Source organism: Pan troglodytes, chromosome 10 (assembly GCF_028858775.2).
Source record: "Pan troglodytes isolate AG18354 chromosome 10, NHGRI_mPanTro3-v2.0_pri, whole genome shotgun sequence".
In the NCBI taxonomy this organism is placed as follows: domain Eukaryota; kingdom Metazoa; phylum Chordata; class Mammalia; order Primates; family Hominidae; genus Pan; species Pan troglodytes.
In genome coordinates, this window is record NC_072408.2 from 66,059,487 (window position 1) to 66,075,982 (window position 16,496).

Below are 16,496 nucleotides of genomic sequence, written 5' to 3' on the forward strand. Positions count from 1 at the left end.
AAAATGTTAGCAAAAAGTCACAGCTGACCTTACTGGGAGTTAGAGAGATGACATTTTAACGCAGGGACTGTGACTTAGGATGACCTTGGAATATGTGGCTGTTTAAGGTTAGCATACGCTGTATGGTCAATTCATAATTCATGAGAACCATAATTCAACCTCTGGGTGAATAGTATGAATTTTAATTAGGTGAATAACTCACATGAATCTTAGGTTTCTTCAATTTATACATCCAAATTCTAGCATTTTATAACTAAATGAAATTGAAGGGGTGGTTTCTGGTCGTTCTCCAATTAATACTCATCTATTTGTCAGATAAATGTTATTAATTTGAGCACGAATTTTTCTCACAATGTTCTATTGCCTTTTATCTTCTAGTATTCTATAAAATTGTATGGTTGTTGAGTTGTGAGCTAAAGCACAGGTATTAGATTTTATTTAGCAAATCTGACTCTGCCATTTATTACATTTTCTTCACCTTCCCCTACCCCAGCTTATATGTTTGGAAAATAATGGTACCAGAAGATAAAATAATCCTGATAAAATTTACAAGTTTAGACATGGAAAAGCAAGTTGGATGTGATCATGACTATGTATCTTTACGATCAAGCAGTGGAGTGCTTTTTAGTAAGTATGTTACATTTGTTTTTATTTGTCATTTTAGAGTATCTGAAAGACCAAAGAGATGCTAAAGGATCTAAAATAAAATTTCTGGCTGCTCTGCCTATGGAGTAGCCATTATTTATTCCTTTACTTTCCTAATAAACTTGCTTTCACTTTACTCAAAAAAATAAAAATAAAAAAATAAAATTTCTTTTATTGTACCAAGGGCAATGATCTTATCTTACAGACTTTTCCCTTCTAGAAGGGTTAAGGGGAGGGAGTAAGAGTGGAGACAGTGATCAACACACTGACCATTCTTTTCAGTGTTTTTCTAAGTTAGGAACCAGATCCCACATTCCTTTCTCAAGTTCACTAACAGTATTGAATGCAATTGATGTCACAGTTGTCAGAAAACTTCCTTTTGAGGCAGTTTTTTTAAATTATTTTTATCACAAAAGTGGGTACATGTTTACCAAATTTGGTAAATACAGATGAGCCAAAAGAAGAAAGTAGAAACCATTCATAACCCTGTCACCTAGAGATAATCTCTACTAGCACTTACAGGTGTATCTATTTACACATACACTTTGAACTTTACATTGTTGGATATAATTTCCTTCTCATAACACAATTGATCCTTTCATGTCATTCAATTTATTTTATTGAATACCTCTTATAAGCTACATAAACATAACCAATATATCTAATTTTGTTGAAATACTCTGTGTTAACCATGATTGAAGCTCTCCACAACTGTTATAGATCTGGATCTCTAGTTCTCTATAAGGCCAATGGTTAGGACAAATGTCTCTTCACACATATTTGACAGGAAGTTATAAACAAAGTATTGTACTAGGGGTTATAATATTTATTGTCTAAATTATTTCATGCTCAGGCCTGCTATTTACACAGTAATTATTCTTTCAACCAATCATTTGTTAAAAATTAACTGTATATATCATAGCAGGTACTGGACGTTTTTTGAGAAAAAGCACTCTGCCCAAATAGATTTGTAGTTTGAGGTAATCAAAGGTGTAAAACAAAGTAGGAAATGCCATTAGAACAGGGAATGTGCTGCGCTGATTCAAAAAAGGTAGCTCTTATTTCCAGTAGTTGTCTGGTAGAGTTTATCAGAGAGCTGAATTTTGAGTTAGGCCCTGAAGAATAAGTAGAATTTGGACATGTGAGACTTGGGGGTTGAGAAGGAGACTGGAATAGCAAAGTCACTGAAGCAGGGAATGTTGAATGATCAAAGGACCATTAAATAGTTTAGTGTGTTTAGATCAGAGATCTCTCATGGAAGATGATGGAAAACAAAACAAACGTGTAAGTTTCCACCACTTTTTAGTAATGTTATTTCACTTTCCTTCTCTTCTTTTAAGGTAAGGTCTGTGGAAAAATATTGCCTTCACCATTGCTGGCAGAGACCTGTGAGGCCATGGTTCCATTTGTTTCTGATACAGAAGACAGTGGCAGTGGCTTTGAGCTTACCTTTACTGCCGTACAGAAGTCAGAAGCAGGTGAGTGTTTCAGGTATTTAATTCCTTGCCATTTTCCCTTGATATGGGTGGGGAAGAGGAGAAAATGTCTTTGGCCATTCACTTTGAATTTCCCCAATGCTTCCACAGGGTCAGGTTGTGGGAGTCTGGCTATATTGGTAGAAGAAGGGACAAATCACTCTGCCAAGTATCCTGATTTGTATTCCAGTAACATAAGGTGTCATTGGTTCATTTGTGCTCCAGAGAAACACATTATAAAGGTAGGCAACTGAGGAATCGCTCTACCTCATAAAGAATAGATTTACGTTAGTTAGGCAGAACTTAATTCATCTGGATTGTTAAATTGCCATTATGACTAGGAGCTTCTTTTAGCCATTTGCCATTTTTTTTTACTCTGAAAAGAGATCTCTGTGAGTGGTTTTGAAAACTTTCAGTGGTTTAAAAATGTATCCAGTGAAAAGTAAGGCTCCTCATCAGATTCCCATTCTACCCGTGGAGGCAAACACTGATAACTTACTAGTGTCCTTGGGAGGTATTTTGAGCATTTACTAACGTGTGTGTGTGTGTATGTGCGCGCGTGTACTTATGCTGCTTGGCAATGCCTTGGTCACTGAAAAATATCTCAAAGATCTTTCCAGATGAGCCCACAGAGCTCTTCTTAATAACTGCATAAAATATTATATGATATTTCAGAACACATTAAACCAGTTCCCTATTAGCAGGTGTTTACTGAGCTTCCAGTCTTTGGTCATGCCAGCCATGGTGCCATGAATATCTGCTAGTGCCTTTGGATACATGTGGATATGTATAATTCCCAGAAGTAGATTCGCTGGGTCAAAGGGTTTGCACATTTAAACCTGGTAGTCATTGCCAAATTGCCCTTCAAAGAGACTGCAATTATTTACACTTCTATGTGAAGGCATATGAGGATGTGACAGAGAGCCTTTAAATACACAGAGGAAAACCCTTTAAGCTTCTCTCTTCTCTTCTTTGACCATTTCCCTGATTATGTTTCCATTTGCACAGTTGACATTTGAGGACTTTGCTGTCAAATTTAGTCCAAACTGTATTTATGATGCTGTTGTGATTTATGGTGATTCTGAAGAAAAGCACAAGTTAGGTAGGTAGCCTTCACCCTTTAAATATGAAAGTGTTAGACTAATCAGAGTAGTGGCAACATGGGCTGGCTTCCTTGGGTACCAGAAGGTAGAGTGGGAATGTGAATTTCTTGCTCTGGAAACTCAGAATGCCATACAACTTTAGCTTTAAAACGTATAAGCCAGCAACTAATTCGCCAGTAAAGTTTTAATGGAAATGTGAAAAATGTAAAGATTGTTTCAGACTGTATGTAAGGTGAAAAGGCAGTCGCCAGAGAAACTGCAATTATTTAAGGTAAATTTTACAGCTTCCTGCTTTCTGTATTAATTCCTTCTGTTGCTGATATTTTGGTATTTGTGTCCAGGAAAAGTAACCAAAAGCTATAATTTCTATGTGGGTCTGACAATTAATTTTAAGACTTTTAAAACTTCAAATATACTTTTAATTGTGACCTAACAATTTACTGAGTTTGAAGATTTAACGTCCAGCCCTCTAACCACTTTTTCAGGACCTAGTATCTGTCCTTCAGCTAGATGTTTTTGTGGGTTAGAGGCCAGGATTATAGATTGGCTTGGAATATTTATTTAGACATTAAGGGCAGGTTAGTGAGAGCACAATGCCATGATTCTGCGTAACAGTGCATGTATAGTGTGAGGTTTTCATGAAAGTGACTTCGAGTGTTACCTCTCTTATAAAGTATGCTTATGTCCTCTTTGGAAGAAGGAATACACCAACTTGGGTGTTTTTTTTTTTAAACCCACCTCTTCTTATTGTCTACAAAGTAATAACCAGTTGAGTTTCCGGGCATACTGGAAATCAAATGTCCTTATTTTAGAGCTTTTTCTGTGCAATTAAAATTACAGCGCATTGTTATTGTGAAACTAACATTTAATTCTCACATGAGATGTAAAGGTGTGCATACAAATCAAAGTTGGAGAAAACTAAAGTAGTTGATTAGAAAATTGGGTGATTATTTTACTGTGTGTTCTGATTTTTTAAAAAATATAACTATAAATCAAACTTTCCTAAAATTTTTTCAGCTAAACTTTGTGGAATGTTGACCATCACTTCAATATTCAGTTCTAGTAACATGACGGTGATATACTTTAAAAGTGATGGTAAAAATCGTTTGCAAGGCTTCAAGGCTAGATTTACCATTTTGCCCTCAGGTGAGTATAAACATTTGTGTAATAAGGACTTTTGTTTATGCAAATGGTTACAGGGAAGATAATTTAGCCATGTTTACCTCAATGTAGGATAGCAATCCCCTTGGTAAGCATAACAAAAATGTAGATTTCTGGATCCACCCCTAGAAACCTAGATTCTGTAGATCTGGGATGGGGCCCAGGAATCTGTGCTTTAGGAAGCACCTCAGGTAATGCTCAAGAAATGGCATCCACTGGAACATAAAGATTCCACATGCCACATACAGAAACAATAGAATTAGGATTAAAGAAGGTAATTCAGAAATGAGATTGACTGGCTCTATTTTACCAAGTTAGGGGGTTTTGAAGAATTAATAGGTATCCTGGCACTCTGGAAGATAAAGTACATGCTACTCAGACAAAAAGAATATCATATGCAGAAACCCTCACAAAAGAGAATGGACAATGTATAAGAAAACTACAAATAACTCTACATGTTTTGAGTTTTGGAGGGAATAATAGAAAAGGCAGGAGTGAGATCATGTTGAACATGAGGCATTAAATTATAAGTGCTAGAGTGATAGGATAGCTAGCTAACTTTTGATTACTTGCCCTGTAGCAGGTATTCACTAAGCATTTCACATGCATTATCTCATTTATTCCTCCTTACATACATAGGAGTTATGTGCATTGCTCTCCTCTCACCAGTGAGGGAAGTGAGGCTTTGAGAAGTTAAGTAACGTTCCCAAAGATACACAGCTGGCAAGAGGTGGAGTCAGAACTTGGCCTCTCTGACTCCAGAGTAACCTGGAAGATTATGAATGAACTTACATGCAAGAAAAGTACTGAGAAAATCATTGTAAAGAATTTATTCTATACGTATTGTTTTATTATATATATAGTAGGGGTGGAATATATGAAGGAAGACAAGTCCAGTGTTGTATTAGTCAGGGCTCTCTTAGAGGGACAGATATATATGTGTGTGTGTGTGTGTGTGTGTGTGTGTGTGTTTATTAAGTATTAACTTACATGATCACAAGGTCCCACAGTAGGCTGTCTGCAAGCTGAGGAGCAAGGAAAGCCAGTCCGAGTCCCAAAACTGAAGAACTTGGAGTCCAGTGTTCTAGGGCAGGAAGCATCCAGCATGGAAGATGTAGGCTGGGAGGCTGGGCCCGTCTCTCTTTACATGTTTTTCTGCCTGCTTTATGTTAGCTGGAAGCTGATTAGATTGTGCCTACCAGATTAAGGGTGGATCTGCCTTCCCCAGCCCACTAACTCAAATGTTAAATTCTTTTGGCAACACCCACACAGACACACCCAGGATTAATACTTTGTGTCCCTCAATCCAATCAAGTTGACACTCAGTATTAACCATCACAAATATGATTTTCAAGATCCTAGCTTGAATGGCGAGGTGAGTGGTAGAAGCCACTAGATGATAGAGAAATGTAAGAACAAGACTGTATTGACTCTTAAAATCATTTGGTTCAATTTAAGACACGTAGATATTAGCTTGTGGGAAATCCAAGTGGGGATATCTAAAAGTCTTAGGTCTAGGATTCAGGAAAGAGATTTAGATTGAAGAGAGAAATTTGGAAGTCATCTACATGTAGATGAATAAAAATAGAGTAATGAACATTACCTTGGCAATATCTTTTCAGGCTAAACAATGAGATCCTGAAAAAAAGACTGATATTGAAAACAGCCATCAATATATAAGGAAAACCATGAGATTAATATCAAGAAACCAAGGAAGGAAGAAGTGCTTAAAAGAGCCAGATGGAACAGGGATATTAACAGATATACAAGAAATCACATTTCTGGGATCTGGCATCTAGTGTATGAATGGTAGTGTTAGTGAGATCTACAGTAGAGTAGTTTTATGATTTACCAGGGTAAGCAAGTGGGGTCAGTTAGTGCAACTTCTCTAATTACTTTCAATTAAATTTTTTTTTCTTCTACAGAGTCTTTAAACAAATTTGAACCAAAGTTACCTCCCCAAAACAATCCTGTATCTACCGTAAAAGCTATTCTGCATGGTGAGTTGGTGACATGTTATTACTATCTGTTTAATCTTGTTTCTTCATTAACTAGATGTCTCTTTTGGAAGCCCTTATCTTACATTTGCTATAACTCCACAGTGAAGAAGAATGAGTCTTATATTTAGGTCCATAAAACGTCCAGAGTCATATTTGGATTTATAGTTAGACTCATAAATAGAGGGAAGAACAAATGAGCTTTAGGTTGGAAGAAAAGGGTATAAAGCAATGTTTTGTCCTCATTCATTCCTCTACAAACTTAATATTTAAAATGACTTCTATAGTCAGTGTGGGGCAAAGGGAGAAAACAAAGGTTTTTTATTTTAAATTCACACTGGCATCTTTTAATTTCCTTATGCTCTAAGGCATCTGGGTAAATACTATGATCCCTCATTGTTCCACATACATGTATTGAATATGTTCAAGTTGATGGACTGGAATAGAAAGTTGCACAAGGAGCTATTAGAGAAGAAAATATCTGCCTGTTGCTGGAGGGTTGGAGAAGGCTTCCTAGAGATTAGTGCTTGGGCTATGGGTCTCATCAATTCCTGATAAGAGAACAGCATTTAGATGCCTGAGCAAATTTGATATGTTTGAGGATTGATACGTGGATTCATACAGTGAGAACAAGAACTAAAACAAGAAGATATAATGAAGAACCTTATGTACTCTGCTAACAAACTTGAAATTTTCCTACTAGAATGTAAGTTCCATGGGGGCCAGTATTTTTATCATCTATTCTATTCCACCAATAATATATCACCAATGTCTGGAACAGTGCCTAGCAAATGGCAAGCACTAAATAAATATTTGCTAAATGAATAAATAAAATTCTGTAGGCCAGTCCCTAAAATTCTGGTTGCCTAGCATAGTCTGGGAAGGCTTCTTAAAATCAGATTTTTCAGAGGTGAGTTTTGGGAGTCAATATTATTATAAAGCCTATCTGATGTTTGAGAATCACTACTGTTAACTATGGCAAGCTATTGGAGGAGTATGTTCTAAATTACTGCAACCTTATGGGTCATTGGTTTCATCTTCACTGTAGATGTCTGTGGCATCCCTCCATTTAGTCCCCAGTGGCTTTCCAGAAGAATCGCGGGAGGGGAAGAAGCCTGCCCCCACTGTTGGCCATGGCAGGTGGGTCTGAGGTTTCTAGGCGATTACCAATGTGGAGGTGCCATCATCAACCCAGTGTGGATTCTGACCGCAGCCCACTGTGTGCAATTGTGAGTGAAACTGGTATTTTACCAACCTATTTAGCACATGCATTTGTAAGTAAAGCCTAGGACACAAGGCTGACTACTAAGATCATCCAGACTAATTCTAGAGCGAGAATCTTCTTTTAGTGTTTCTTCTGCATAGCCATCTAGCTACTATTTAAACAATGTCAGTGAAGGAAAAGTTAATCAAATCTTGACTGCTTATCCCATTTAAATAGATCTCTTATTTTGTTTTGCTTCCCAATTGCAGAAATCCACTGGTCTAAATGTACTGTAGTTCCAAAACTAAGTCAGGTTCTTCTTTCTATATTTGAAGACTCCTCTCATGTTCCCCTTTAGTTTTATCTTTAAGCTAAGTGCTCATAGTTCCACTGTTGGTTGTTAGTAATTCCAGACGCCTTACCACACAAGCCACCTTCCACCAGATTGGTTTAGGATTGTTCCTTTGCAAATATGGATCATGTCAGTGGAGACCACAATAGAATAACCTACCGCCTTGATTATTGCACTACTGGGGAAATAAAATTTTGGTTAAGTTTTAAATGTTCTTAAATTGTGAAGTCTTCCATTATATGAAATAATATACATAATATATTTGTAGTTTAAAGAATAGATATTAATGTTAAATGAGCATTTGTATTCCCAGCATCCAGTTTAGGAAGAATCTTTATACTTACCTTTCGAGACCCCTTAGAATCCCTCTTAAGAAATACTATGCTAAATTTACAAGGAAAAAAACTAACAACCCCATCAAAAAGTGGGCAAAGGATATGAACAGACACTTCTCAAAAAAGACATTTATGTGGCCAACAAATATATGAAAAAAAGCTCAATATCACTGGTCATTAGAGAAATGCAAATCAAAACCACAATGAGATACCATCTCACACCCATCAGAATGGTGATTATTAAAAAGTCAGGAAACAACAGATGCTGGAGTGGATGTAGAGAAATAGGAACGCTTTTACACTATTGGTGGGAATGTAAATTAGTTCAACCATTGTGGAAGACAGTGTGGCAATTCCTCAAGGACCTAGAACCAGAAATACCAATTGACCTAGCAATCACATTACTGGGTATATACCCAAAAGATTATAAATAATTCTACTATAAAGACACATGCACACATATGTTTATTGCAGCACTATTCACAATAGCAAAGACTTGGAACCAACTCAAATGCCCATCAATGATAGATTGGTTAAAGAAAATGTGGCACATATATACCATGGAATACTATGCAATCATAAAAAAGAATGAGATCATCTCCTTTGCAGGGACATGGATAAAGCTGGAAGCCATCATTCTCAGCGAACTAACACAGGAACAGAAAACCAAACAATGCATGTTCTCACTCATAAGTGGGAGTTGAACAATGAGAACACATGGACACAGGGAGGGGAAAAACACAGGGGGTGGGAGACAAGGGGAGGGAGAGCATTAGGACAAATACCTAATGCATGTGGGGCTTAAAACCTAGATGACAGGTTGATAAGTGCAGCAAACCACTGTGGCAGATGTATACCTATATAACAAACCTGCAGATTCTGCATATGTATCCCAGAACTTAAAATTTTTAAAAAATCAAAAGAGAAAAAAATACTATGCTAAATTTCTTAAATGCTATATTCATACCTTTGCTTTTGGGGGATTTTAACATATATGTATCCCTAAAGCAGTATATCATTTGGTTTTTCTTGGTTTTGATCTTTATGTAACAATTGTAGTTTATATTCTTGTGTCTTACTTCATCTCCGTAATACCTTGTGTAGAGTAAGCCATGTGGCTGTGTATAACTGTAATTTGTTTTCAATCCAGACTAAAGCAATCCCTTGTGGGTAGGTTCTGGGCATTGATATTTTTGAAAAGCTTCCCAAATGATTCTAATGTGCAGAGGGTCAAGAACCACTCCCTGCCTCCCTGACCCCATCTTGTTTTGAGAACCGGTCTGTCTCTGTCACAGACTGGAATACAGTGGCATGATCATAGCTCACTTTAGTCTTACCTGTGGGGCTCAAGGGATCCTCCCACCTCAACCTTCTGAGCAGCTGGGACTACAGATACATGCCACCATGCCCGACTTTTTTTTTTTTAAGACACGGGGTCTTGCTATGTTGCACAGACTGGTCTTGAACTCTTGAACTCAAGCAATCCTCCCACCTTGGCTTCCCAAAGTGCTGGGATTACAGGCGTGACCCACAGTGCCCCACTTTCCTGACCCCTTCTTGATCATTTCCCTGCTTGCTCCCAGCAGGCCAGCCTCATGGGTCTTTCTGTTGCTCAGATGTGCTGAGCTTGTTCCTGTCTCAAGGTCATTGTAGTTGCTGCTTCAGGGCAGCTCATTATGTTTAGTTGTCATGTCTCCTCAGGCTCTTCTTGGCTGTAAACTTCTAAGACTTCCCTTGGTCATTTTGAGGAGACCTCATCTGTTTTTTTTTGTAGAACATCCCTATGTCCCTCAGTTTAGTTTGTCTGACATTTTTGTCAAGCTTTTACTGAGGTTATGGATTTGGGGAAGAAAGACCACAGAAGTAGCATACTATTCTTATCATATATCAAGGGTACATACAGTCAACATGACTTATCACTGATGATAACCTTGACCATCTGGCTGAGATAGTGTTTACCAGGTTTCTCTAATGTAAAGTTACATTTTTCCCCCTTTCCATACTTACTTTTGGGAAACAAGTCAGTAAAGGTAGCCCACATTCAAATTGTTCCAGCTTTGGCCATTGTGAGCTCTTGCAGAGCTCGAGACCAGTCCTTTGGCTTCTGTGTCTCTTTGACACTCCCTCATCCTTTTGTAACACTGCAAGATACTCTAGGTCTATCTTGTGTATTTCCTTCTCAGTTCTAGCACCAGCCATTTCTCCAAGGAGCCCTGGTTCATTTTTTTGGAGAATGGTATGATAAATCATGTTCTGATGCTGGGTATAGTAGCTGCTAGTAGCACATTGTTGATCCTAGGCCCTCTCAGCTGACAGAGCTAGAAAATATAGGTATGTATACCCACCCATGTATATAAATATATCTATCTGTATCTACATCAAGCTAAACATGAGTTCATACAATATTTTCAATGCTAATTCAGTACCACCTGGTTTTGTCTAGGCCTTCTCTCCCTTACAAAAACCTATTTTTGTAAGAATTCTATCAAAGTGCATTGAACGTACCATGGAAAAGATGCCTCAAGAGTAGCTGATTAATTTGTGAAAATTAATGTATTAGAAAAGAAAATATTAGTATTGAGTACAGAGACACAGAAAAAGCTTTGGTAGATTCCCTTTTCAAATTACATGGTCTATTCTGAAATTTACGCGATGAGACATGACACCTTGCAGCAAGATACAGAATATAACAAACCTATTCTTCCCAAGATAGATATTCCACTTGATGAATCAATTGAAATTAATAAACAGCTGTAAATGCTTGTGAGCCACTTGTTAGTCACAAAAAGAATTTGTATTTAATTTCATTTTTGACTTCTTAATTTCTTTAAAAATATGTATTATAATAGTAATGCTTTTGGGGAAAAAGGCAGTTAGAGAAAGTTATCAAGCAATAGCTTAAACTACCCTCTCCATTTCTCTAACACACTATTTTTCTCTAGAAGTCATCAATATTAAGAATGTTTCAGCTGTCTGATTTTCCACTAATATTTAAACGTACATGCATATATTTTATAGTATTTGTATATATCACTTTTTTTTGCACATAACATTATATCTTATATTTATAGTGGTATGGTAAATGTCTATGTGCCACATTTTTTAATACTTCACAGTTGCCTAAGTTATTTGACCAGTGAAATGTCTTTCCTTGAAGTGTGTGGATCTTTACACCAGGAGTGTGCTCATATGCTGGTGTAACAAAAACCCTATGTCCTACACGTGCCCTGCCTTTTAGCTTCCCTGGCACTGGTTGACCGCAGTATTAATTCTCAAACTTCAGCATACTCCAGAATCACCTGGAGAGCTTCTGATTCTTTAAGTCTGGTGTGGGGCCTGAGAATTTCCTGATGGCGGTGTTCCACACTTAGGAAAATCTGGTGTTCTCATCTTGTTAATTCCACACAGGATTTTGTGCTCATTGGGACTTTTAACTTACTTTTGGAGACCAAGCTCACTTTGCAATTATATATGTGAATCTTTTGTCTAAAATTTAAATCAGCTACTGAAACTTCAGTGACTTTCTTTCTGTGATAAAGTCAAGTGGCTCTCTCTTCTTCCATAGCAATAAGTGACACATGCTCCACTGTTGGGTTGGGGATAAGATCCTAAGACTATAAGAAATGAAATTTTATATGGGAGAGGGGGAAGAAAAGGTGAAGAAATCCATCAATTGATACCTTGAGCTATGTTCCCACTATTGGAAAAATCTTAAGCTTTATGGTATCATAAAGTGTATGTGGCTTTGTCGTGTTTGTGCAGTGTTCTCCATTAAACTGAAGGATATTTGCTGACTGTACATGTAAAACATCATGAGAAACTGTGGACTACATTGTCAACTCTACCATCATTTTTATTACTTCATTGTATTGTATACACTCTCTTCTATATAAAGATGTGGAGTAGATTTAAGAAGTTTCTTCACTACTAAGTAATTATTTAGAGGGTGACTTTGAAAAAGTTTAATCCTTCCAGTAGCGTGCATGCCAGATAATAAGAATGATAATGGCTACCATTATGGAGTCATTATCATCTACCAGGTACTTGCCAAGCACTTCACTTGAGTTAGCTCCATTAATAAAGGCATATTGAAACACATGAGTAAGTCAAACCCACTATGCAAGGAATTGAAATGAGCATCGTTATGACTGTGGAGAAGATGCCTACATGCATTAAGAATCTTCACCTTTGAATAAGGTATATTGAAAAATAATTTGAGTAACTTTACTTTTCCTGAAGAAACAGTGTTTAAAAAAATGGAAGAATTAGTCTCCAAGTAGAAGTGACAGTGTATTGGTTCCAGTAGAGGGACTCTTTCCTCAGACACTTTTTCAGCTGGAGATCTTGATATGAGAAATTAATGGATATTGATTCAAACTTCTTAACATCATTTTGAGGTGTATCAGAAGTAGGCAGAACTTTTCACAAAATGAACACCCATGTAACCAACACCCAGATCAAGAAACAAAATACTACATTACTAGTACCCAGCAGCCGCCCTTGTGCCTCTTCCAGTCATCACTCCCCTAAAAGTAATCAGCATTCTGATTTCTAACGCAATAGTTGAGTTTTGCCAATTTTTAAACTGATAAATTCCTTTGAACTTTAGTTTCATAACTCTGATTTAACAAAAGATGAAGCTCTGAGATATGACCCAGTGAGATCATAATTCGGCAATGTTGAACAGTAAAATATAGACCAGAAGCTACCTTGTCACAGATATAATTTTTTAAACATATTCTTTTTTTCTTGCAAAGATTTTTATTATTTATTAAACAAATTTAAGATATTGATAAATACAGTACTGAGATAAATACAGTATTAAGAGAAATGTATTTTCTCTTCCTTATGTTTTTTTGTATATATATTTTTATTATACTTTAAGTTCTAGGGTACATGTGCACAACGTGCAGGTTTGTTACATATGCATACATGTGCCATGTTGGTGTGCTGCACCCATTAACTCATCATTTACATTAGGTATATCTCCTAATGCTATCCCTCCCCCTTCCCCCCACCCCACAACAGTCCCCGGTGTGTGATCTCCCCCTTCCTGTGTCTAGGTGTTCTCATTATTCAATTCCCACCTACGAGTGAGAACATGCGGTGTCTGGTTTTTTGCCCTTGCGATAGTTTGCTGAGAATGATGGTTTCCAGCTTCATCTGTGTCCCTACAAAGGACATGAACTCATCCTTTTTTATGGCTGTGTAGTATTCCATGGTATATGTGTGCCACATTTTCTTAATCCAGTCTATCATTGATGGACGTTTGGGTTGGTTCCAAGTCTTTTTTAAACATATTCTTAACATCACTGTGAAATTAAGCTTTAATTATTTTCATTTTTCCTCCTCGACCTAAAAAAGGCCTTTGGTGATATTTGGCAAGGTTTCCAATGATACTTTATGGTCAAAAGAAAGGGGCAGGATACATGATCAAGAGCTCCTTTTCACATAGATCAGAAGGCATGATGTGGCTTCCCTGGGAAGGAGATCGCAGAGGCAATGGGACAGGGGACTGTTGCCTCGCTGAACTGAGCAGTGCATGTTAGCAGAGCCAGATGATGGTAGGGTGGTTTCCCTCCCTACCTGTTCACCTGATAGTGAGTTCTTGCAAGATCTGATGGTTCAAAAGTGTGTGGCTTCCTTTGCTCTCTCTCTTCTGCTTTGCTGTGATAAGATGTGCTTGCTTCCCCTTTGCCTTCAGCCATGATTGTAAGTTTCCTGAGGCCTCCCCAGCCATGCAGAATTGTAAGTCAATTAAACCTCTTTTCTTCATAAACCTCTTTTCCTCAGAACGTCTTCAGAAAGACTTTATAGTCTCAGAGTCCTTTATAGCAGTGTGAGAACAAACTAATACAAATGTGTTTTCATGTCAAACTTTCACTGTTCTTCTGTCTCCAGGAAGAATAATCCACTCTCCTGGACTATTATTGCTGGGGACCATGACAGAAACCTGAAGGAATCAACAGAGCAGGTGAAAAAATGTTTTTACAGGTCATTCTGCCTGTAATCTAAATGTTGTCACATGCCAAGGAATACCTTTAGCTAAAATATGTAATTAGTTATTAATCTCCTAGGGCCCTTTCACACTTATCATTTATACCCACATTTAAAAATGCAATTTGAGATTACATTTTCACTTGAGAATTGCAGGAAGTAGGTCAGAATTGCAAATTTAGGCCCATGGACACAGGTTTTCAAAGCTTTATTTCTCCAGCACCACCTTTATCCAGAAGGTGGTTCATAGCCCCCTGCAAATTGTAAACCAATATTGCTCTTTTAAATTTAATAGAAAGTCTTCTGCATTGTTTATGTATGTAAGTGCAGAAATTTAGGATTATTTTGGACCATCAACAAGGAAGTAGCTGGATTCTTTGACTTTCTTACGTTGTAATTTGCTTACTTGCCACCGATACAGGTGAGAAGGGCCAAACACATAATAGTGCATGAAGACTTTAACACACTAAGTTATGACTCTGACATTGCCCTAATACAACTAAGCTCTCCTCTGGAGTACAACTCGGCGGTGAGGCCAGTATGTCTCCCACACAGCACAGAGCCTCTATTTTCCTCGGAGATCTGTGCTGTGACCGGATGGGGAAGCATCAGTGCAGGTAAGCATATTTTTGTTGCATAAACATTAATGCCAGTTGTTATTTTTGAAAATAGGTCATGTAAATGATATCAAGCAGCATCCGCTTCAGCCCCTCTTCTTTCTAAAAGATAGAAACCATGTTTTATTTAGTTGTAATAGAGTAAATAGAGAACGTAAATAGAGAATATAAATAGAGAGTAAACAGAGAATAGAGTAAATAGAGCAAGTAAATAGAGAATGAGCTATTTAAAACTTTTCCTTCAGGGTAACTTAGATTATAAGTAGGCTAGATGAGCAGTCAACAAACCTTTACTGTAATGGGCCAGATAATAATCCTTCTAGGCTTTGCAGGTCATCTGGTCTCTATCACAACTATTTAAGTCTACCATTATAGCATAAAGCAGCCATTGGCAATATGTAACAGAATGGGTTCCAACAGAACTTAATTTATAAAATTTAAATTTCATTTAATGTGCATGTATCATGAAATATCATTCTTTGGATTTTCTTCAACCACCTAAAAATGTACAAACCATTCTTATTTAATGGATTGTGCCCGTGTTTGGGGGTGGCACAGAATTTATCCACTGGCTGTCATGTGCTCACCCCTGGCTATGGTATAGAACTCTTAAAGGCTTAGTAAAACAGTGAAAGATCTGAATGGGTTGATATTTGTTTTGTGCTTCTTATACCATACAAGATCATTTTCTTTGTATATTTCCTTTCTATATGTCATTTATTTGGAATCTGTGAGCTTGAAGGAGGAGGGAATTTATATTTGACTGCTTACAGTGTTGATATTGACAGCTTACTGTGCTACCCGAAGCCAAATTGCACTTTCGTAAAAATCTTCACACCCAACACATGAGGAGCTTTTATCATCCCCATTTTACAAATGGAGAGGTTGTAACCCAAAGATTTAAGTAACTTGCTGAGATCCCATAACTAATAAATATCAAATTGAGGATTTAAGATCAGTGTGGCTCAGCTTATAATCATTCCTTAATGGCTTCTCATTACACATACAATCAAATCTGAACTTCTTAGCCTAGCTTGGAAAGCTCTGTGTGATTGGGCCTCCCCACTTAACCTCTTCCACATAATTTCCCTCTATTTTTCTTGTGGTTAACCTTCAGATACCGTGGCCTTTCTTCTTTCTCTTAAACACCAAGCTTGCTCTGCTTTCTGAAGTTCCCCATTTTGTGTCCTCCTACTTGGAACACTCTTATTACAATCTTGTCACAGCTGCCTGCTCATTATTGCATTTTCAACCAAAATATCACTTCCTTTCGTGGCCCACATTGTTGCAGCAGGACGGGCCTCCCATCACATTCCGCACTACCTGGTTTTATCCTCTCACTGCATGTTAATGTAGTTGGCATGATTTTATGCAGTCATCTTCTACATCTAACCCACTAGACTGAGAACCTCTTGGAGGCAGATCTGTCTTGACTCCTCTCTCCCCAAGGCTAGAAGCATACATGGCATTCAGTAAATATTTCTTGGCTTACCAGCTTCAAAGCCCTTGAATAAATGTGCCTGCTCTCTAATACCTTTGACTTTTACCAATTCCATGACTACCAGGCAACTGAGAGGTAGTCTTATAAAAGACGAATTCATTCTTTCCAG

General features: G+C 37.4%; 2 protein-coding genes across 2 annotated transcripts in view; one reads left to right on the plus strand and one right to left on the minus strand.

Annotated features, from left to right (window-relative positions):
* The window catches only part of OVCH1 (ovochymase 1), a 61,234-nt gene that overhangs the window by 21,228 nt on the left and 23,510 nt on the right, over positions 1 to 16,496 (plus strand). Inside the window, exons 10-18 of the mRNA XM_024347914.3 lie at positions 494 to 627; positions 1,986 to 2,123; positions 2,232 to 2,362; positions 3,129 to 3,222; positions 4,241 to 4,369; positions 6,310 to 6,384; positions 7,430 to 7,610; positions 14,174 to 14,246; positions 14,691 to 14,886. Of these exons, the coding sequence (XP_024203682.2) occupies positions 494 to 627; positions 1,986 to 2,123; positions 2,232 to 2,362; positions 3,129 to 3,222; positions 4,241 to 4,369; positions 6,310 to 6,384; positions 7,430 to 7,610; positions 14,174 to 14,246; positions 14,691 to 14,886 (1,151 nt within the window). The remainder of the gene's footprint in view (positions 1 to 493; positions 628 to 1,985; positions 2,124 to 2,231; positions 2,363 to 3,128; positions 3,223 to 4,240; positions 4,370 to 6,309; positions 6,385 to 7,429; positions 7,611 to 14,173; positions 14,247 to 14,690; positions 14,887 to 16,496) is intronic.
* LOC134807576 (uncharacterized) overlaps positions 14,880 to 16,496 on the minus strand; it is an 81,659-nt gene continuing 80,042 nt past the window's right edge. Inside the window, exon 3 of the transcript XR_010148337.1 lies at positions 14,880 to 14,988. The gene's annotated coding sequence lies outside the window, so the exon portion shown is untranslated. The remainder of the gene's footprint in view (positions 14,989 to 16,496) is intronic.